This window comes from Polyodon spathula, chromosome 2, assembly GCF_017654505.1.
Source record: "Polyodon spathula isolate WHYD16114869_AA chromosome 2, ASM1765450v1, whole genome shotgun sequence".
In the NCBI taxonomy this organism is placed as follows: Eukaryota; Metazoa; Chordata; class Actinopteri; order Acipenseriformes; family Polyodontidae; genus Polyodon; species Polyodon spathula.
The window spans coordinates 28381628-28388758 of NC_054535.1; the positions used below are offsets into that span (position 1 = coordinate 28381628).

The 7131-nt window shown below is 38.1% G+C and overlaps 1 protein-coding gene across 1 annotated transcript in view; it reads left to right on the forward strand.

The window, feature by feature from the left end:
• The window catches only part of LOC121294912 (tudor domain-containing protein 7B-like), a 28636-nt gene extending 26196 nt beyond the window's left edge, over positions 1–2440 (forward strand). Inside the window, exon 17 of the mRNA XM_041219106.1 lies at positions 1296–2440. Coding sequence (XP_041075040.1) covers positions 1296–1516 — 221 coding nt within the window. The 3' untranslated portion in view covers positions 1517–2440. The remainder of the gene's footprint in view (positions 1–1295) is intronic.
• Positions 2441–7131: the final 4691 nt, after the last annotated feature.

A 7131-nucleotide genomic window follows, 5' to 3' on the forward strand; every position in this document is an offset into this window, starting at 1 on the left:
TGTAACTGGTCACTTAAATATTGATCTAATCTTGTGCAGTTTGGGCAAGATCTGGCGGCTCAAACTGTGAAATTGCGTCTCTTCTAAAGACTCTATACTCGCAATGTTCAACAGCTATTAAACAGAATCAAAGGTTTGTCAGGGGTGGGGGTAAAAGGTTCATGTGGTGATTTAAGCATACAGCTAAAATGTAGTAAACACACGTGCAAAGAAATGGCATACTGATGATTTAAAATTCAATATGGGTTAAAATAAGAGTCCTTGACAATGCAGATAGTAAAGTCACCTCCTGTAGAACAGTAATTCCCAGTTTAAATTAAAATACGTTGTGTGGGTTTTTTTTAATCCTATCTCCCAATACCAGTGAAACATTAATGCTAAACTAAGTTAATACAGTATAACAACGCTCCTCACATCGGTACAGCACACAAAGTAAAACCAATGCACTACAGAACTAGGTCTAACATCCCCCAGGGAAATGCCTGTATTTAATATTTTATCTAGAATTACAAAGAAATTTGGCCTGTTCATGCAAATTTGTCTCTTCCACTGGCCAGTCTGGATAATTTTACTAGGACCAGTAGCATAAGAACTGTTTAGACTTCCAATCTAAATTGGTGGTGAGACATCTACATAGGATAAACAAGCAACATACTGTTTAGGTAGGATTAAGACAATAATAATATATACAAATCCAGAATTTGTTGCGATATATATATATATATATATATATGGGGGTACCTCTAATATATATATAAACAACGTATATCTATTGGACACTATTATTCTAATAATTTTATTATGTGCCAAAGAACCATTAATTGGTTACAAAGCTAGAAATGTGCAGTTTTTTGAGTAGACTGCTTTTTAGTTAGTAGTTTTTAACTCAAGCATACGCTGTCTCACTTATACCAACTATGCAGCACAACTAGTTTGCTATAAGCTTTCCAGTGTTTTAAACCTATATAAAATTGTATTTACTAATGTCAGAGATGCAAAAGTGTATGCCATTACTGCTCTGGTAATTGGAACAATTTGTAGTTTTTATCAAATAAACTACAGATATTAAGAGCATTCATCTTCCTTTTGGGCAAATAGCCATTCCCTGATTTTTAGCTATGCGTACTATTTAAAAGTAGGTGGGTTGGATGGTTGTACTGCCTCAGTACATATTCCTAATACCGTAATTAACCATGTAGTTTCTGCATAAAGTAATTGATCCAAGTTGAGCACACTGTAAAATGCTTGTCTGTTCTGAGGATACGATTTTGTTTGTTTTTTTTTATATATAAAAGGAGTGAAACAGAAGCTGTGGTCAGAAGAGGCCTCAATAGTGTTCCGTAACCATGTGGAGAAGAAACCACTTGTGGCACAACTGGATACTGTACATGAAAGCTCACACCCCTGGGAGAGGAAAGTGGTGGTGTATTTGGTGGATACTTCACATGAAGAAGCTGACATTTGGATTCATGACATAATGTATGAATTTATTGAGGAACTTTCCAAAGCTGCATAATGCTGTGCAACAGTTGATGTGAAGAAAATGTTTGGTACATTTATCTAGCACGTGTTAAAACAAAATTTGTTTAGCCCAGAAATACTTTTGTTTTTGAGCACTGCTGTTAATGTTTAAAAGTAGATACAAATACAAAAAAAAAGTTCAGATATATATATAGTGACAGCAGATGCTAGAAATTGGTGGAAATCCATGTTATAAATGTGGACATTAAGTAGTTCTAGTTAATTTTGTATGGAGGCATATAATTTATAAATCCATTGCATACATACAATCCAATTTAGACGCTAGTTGACTAATTGACTTGTATAAAGAGTTTAACTGATTTATCACAAGCAACAAATGTTTACAAGGTTCAGCATATTTAAAAAAAAAAAAAGTTTGAAAAGCACTTTGTTTTGTTTACAGTGTATTGTTTACTTAAGTTGGATGCACTGTTAAATGTGCCAATAATAAATATGTAGTTTATTTAGAAATAGTTAATTTAAGTAAGCGTGTTGCATATTTTCTTAATGTTCACAGATTCATTTAAAGTGGATGAAATTGTAGAGTCTACATTTAATCATTTGATACAAATTTGCCTGTTCATACAATTGTTTAAAAGTAAAAAAATTGTGTGATCAATCCAGTGATTTATTTTAAGTCATTTAATGCTTGCAAGATGATGCAAATTGGAGTCTCATGGTAATTTTAAAAGGGTAAATAGGCCATTTAGGCATCCCCGTGAGAATTTGATTCTATAAATTGGTAACGTTTTGTTGCTGCAAAAGTTATGTCTGGGATTACTTGTTTTATACCGTTCTATGTTGAATTTGAATTGTCTATTTCTTATCTTTCTGGAAGGGTGGTGGTCAATTCACTGACACACGGGAGACGGTGTACTTGAAACACTGCACAGGTGCCCAGTTTTATTTATTTATTTTTTGTGCTGGTAATTTATTTTAGCCTGCAGAGGGTGCTGTTGCCAGTGGCCTGAATACCAGCGATGGTAAACAGGTCCACAGGATAACACTCTGGTGCTTTCCCTAGTGCTCTGAAATAACAAAAGGCAAAATCAAAAAGAAAATGAAACTCTGTAATCAAATACTACAAAGAAAAGGTGGTGCGCTCAGCAGCGTTACCCCAGCTGTCACCACCCGGGTCCTACACTTCACCGCTCCCTCAGCCTTCTTTCTATGCACTTATGGGGTCTGCCCAAGGTTTCCCTGCTACCAATTTTTTTTTATTTTCTTCTCTTTTTGGGTTTCCTTTTTTTTTTTTTTTTCTCTCCTGGCTGTTCTCAGTCCTGGAGCAGAGCTTCTGCTAGCTTGTTGCTTCTTAGAGGGGCAGACCTGAAGGAACAGAACGTTTTTATAGGGACAACAATCCTCCCCCCCCCCCCCCCCCCCCCCCCCCCCCCCACCCCCCCCCCCCCCCCACCCCCCCCCCCCCCCCCCCACACCCCCCCCCTCTCTCCCACCTCTGTGTAACTGCCATGACTGACGGGCAGCAGCCTTACAATATCCGCCTTCTTCCTGCAGCACTATGAACGCACCAGAAGTCAGCACAGATCTCCCGTTACAATCCCCCTGTGAGATTTGTCTGTTACACTTCACATTTTTTAATATCTAGAGAACTATCAAATGGTAGTGTTGAATCGGTAAGCTGCACTGAAGTGCCTGTGTGATGTCCCTTCATAGCAAGCGCTTTGCATCATAAGAACATAGTTTACAAATGAGAGGAGGCCATTATTAGTAGCTTATTGATCCCAGAATCTCATCAAGCAGCATCTTGAAGGATCCCAGGGTGTCGGCTTCAGAGTGCAACGTTAATTTGTTTTATAACTACATCTTGAAGGTTTCCACACAGATTGTGTGGCAAGAAGACATTTGGATTGTGAATGGTTGTTTTGAGTAGGCTACAGCACTGCCCTTTGTTTTATTTAAAAACAAAAAAAAACAAAAAAATTGAAAGGTCACAGCAGAGGCAGGGGGCTCCCCTAATGTCCAAGAAACTGGTTTCAGAAAGATACCAGAGGGGGCATTGAATAAGGCACATTACAAGAAATTGGTTTTTTGTTTGTTTTTTTACAGCCAATAATCTAATCTAGCAATGTCAGTATCATTTAGTTTAATTATTGAAGTATCAGGTTCTTGGGATGGAAGGGAGGGATTCCTGTCTGTCACCCTTGCATTTGTGCATGTATCTGGAGACAGTTATCCAATCTTTATTGAAACATTGAATTGCTAGTTCCTGTGCTATACAGTTGGTACATGTACTGTATATGTAAATCAACTTTCTCAACATGATCGTTCATTTAATTTACAGCTGTGCTGGGGAATGTGCTGTATGTTGCCAAAGGCTGGTTTCACAGACCCTGACTAGTCTTGGACTAGTTTACTTAAACTAACATTAGTTAGTGTAAGGTTAGTGACAATCGGCGGGTCTGTGAAACCAGCCATATGTCTATTCTTTGGCAGGCTGTTTTAAGTGCCCTTGTATCCTTTTGATTTCATTCTGCCTTCTCCTGCTTTGTTGCATTAATTCAGTGCTGCACTTGCCTTATGCAGTATAATTAAGGCCTGTGGAGTGATGGGCATTCACAAATGTCATGGAGTAAGAGCAGGAGGAAAGTACATTTTGGGGTCAGCTGAAATATTTAATTAAAACCCTTGCATTGTTCGTTCTTGAACATGCTTGGAATACCTATTTCAGTACAGTCTTATTTTATGGTTGTTTCAGTTAACATCAATCCAGAATAAGATTAGCAATTACGAATACCTCTTAATTACCACCTTTTGCCCTTTACAGCAAACTTGCAGCTTCAAGCACACTTTTTAATGTGATTGTTATTTAATCTATCTTCCATTCAAGAAAATTGTGACAAGGTGTTTTTGTTTTACAGAAATTTACATTTGGCACAAAGTAAAAATTTTGAATTGACAGTTCTGTGTTGGGCAGAACATGGCCTATTTGATCTGAATAGAATTTATTTAATGTAAATTACATCATACCACAATTCTGCCTATAATGGCTTTTGTTTGTCTCCAATGCATTGCTACCTGTTCAAGCATAGTTACATTATCACAAAAATGGAAAAATATAACAGTAGTACCGTTTTTAACCTTCACTTCGTGTACTAGCTTTATACGTGTTCTGGGAACAAATAAAGGAATAATAAAAAAAATAAATGGGATCAACATTTCAAGGACAGAATCCAGGCCTTACTGACCTCCATTGTGGCTAAATGGAGCGTGGGGAGTCGACTCCAGCTCTGGCACCTATTGTACCAGTGTTTGGAGAACTTAAACTGGCAGCTGGGAAACAAAAACAAATTTCTCTGCTGATGGCAAAAAATGCCCAACCCATATTGGGAAGTGTGCAGGTGCTGATATCACTATGTAACACAATTTTTGTTCCTGGGTAGTAAGTGTTACTTCCTAATTGCTTATGCCTCAAAAGTATAGAAAATGGCTATTATTCCCCACAAACTTTGCTTTTGTGACCAGGACAGTGATATTTTGAAATTTACCTATTTCCAATGAGAAAACGGGCGAATGTGTCTTTTCGTTCACATAAAGTCAGAAAAAAACAACATATGAATCCAAATTAACATGTATTCATACTAACGTAATACAAAAATGACTACAAAAGATTTAGAAGTGAGTAGTTTTTCGAGATTTACGATTATATTGTAAATCACTTTCACGAATCAGCCCCCAAATGTAGTCTCCCATCATGTTCTCGTTATACTGTCCTTGGTAGCGGCGTTCAAAGTCCAGTATATCCTGGTGGAAGCGCTCACCTTGCTCCTCTGAGTATGCTCCTATGTTCTCCTTGAATTTATCAAGATGAGCATCAAGGATATGGACTTTGAGGGACATCCTACAGCCCATTGTGCCGTAGTTCTTCATCAGAGTCTCAACCAGCTCCACGTAGTTTTTGGCCTTGTGATTGCCCTGAACCACTGCGACAAAGCTGTTCCAAGCTGCTTTCTCCTTAGTAGTGAGCTTCTTGGGGAATTCATTGCACTGCTGGATCTTCTTTATCTGTGGTCCGTCGAAGACACCGGGTTTGACCTTTGCCTCAGACAGCTTAGGGAAGAAGTCTTGAAGGTACTTGAAGGCTGCCGACTCCTTATCTAGAGCTCTGACAAATTGTTTCATAAGACCCAATTTGATGTGCAGTAGTGGCATCAGCACCTTCTGGGGGTCCACCAGTGGCTCCCACTTGACGTTGTTCCTCTCCACACAGAACTCGGTCCGCTGTGGCCAGTCCTGCCTGTGATAGTGCGCCTTGGTGTCCCTGCTGTCCCAAAGGCAAAGATAGCAGGGAAACTTGGTAAAACCGCCTTGGAGACCCATCAGGAATGCCACCATTGCAGCCTCTTGATGCCATCTCAGAAAAATGCAGATATGTATCCACTTAGGCAGCTGGAACTAAACTGAACTGGTGGGCTTAAGGCCCCTGTATTTATACTACTATTTATATTACTGGAAAGTTCTAGAAAGTTCTAGAAGTTACTCCAAGTTTACTCAGCACTGAATCTATCTGGAATGTTCTGGAAAATAGGTAAATTTCAAGATATCACTGTCCTGGTCACAAAAGCAAAGTCTGTGGGGAATAATAGCCATTTTCTATACTTTTGAGGCATAAGCAATTAGGAAATAACACTTACTACCCAGGAACCAAAAAAAAAAATAATAATTGTTACACGGTGTATTTTGAGTCTCAACAACAGCTCTGTCTCTTGATTTCTTGTTCTATTAGTAATTCTAACTGCCTGTGTTGAGCATCGCAGTTCACTTGAGCTTATTTACTTGCATTAAAAGAAGTGGCAACTACCTTGGTGTATTGTTTTCTGTCCAATGCTTTTCAATGGAAATGTCTATTGCTGTATAGGCAACTGCTGTTACTTAACCTCATGTTAAGTTTATTGCATTTATTTGGAGCAGATCCACTCATTTTCAGAAACTCCATCCTGCTGTTTATAAGGATTGGGGAGTAAATCAGGTAGGAAGTCAACTCCTTCAAGGCCTCCCCAGCTCTAAATTGACACATGTTAGCATCTAAAACAGGAAATTCAAACTCAAGTTCATGATCTGTGGTTGGGGAATTTGCCTATTGGACTATTTTGCTTAAATTTCGCTGACCTCTACTTGCTTTGTAAAGTGCTTTGAGATGCCTCTGAGAATCCAAAAGCATTTCATTTCTAGATACGGTTTTCAAAAAGATGACATTCCATTTTGTTTACCAAATTTTAGAGATGGCTTTTTTCCTTTGCTAGGAATAAATCTTAGCTTTTATGCTTGATGCATCTAAACAAAATAGAGAAGATACAAAAATGTCTTCAGATGAAGGCATTGGTAGTTCTTATTTCTTTTTAAATGATCCATTAAACTCCAACTCTGTGTTGCAAAAAATTTTTAAAAAGATTGACATGACAGATCTAGCCTACAGTAGATAACATTTTTTTTATGGAAGCAACTGGACCTGAAAAGGAGCTCTTGAACTCAATCAGAGGTCATAAAACTAAATATATTCTCAGCTTTAGAGGTACAGTATAACAAAAGAAAGAACTGACATGATGGCTTTGAGTTCATTTATGCATTTACAACTATAAAAGCATCTCAACT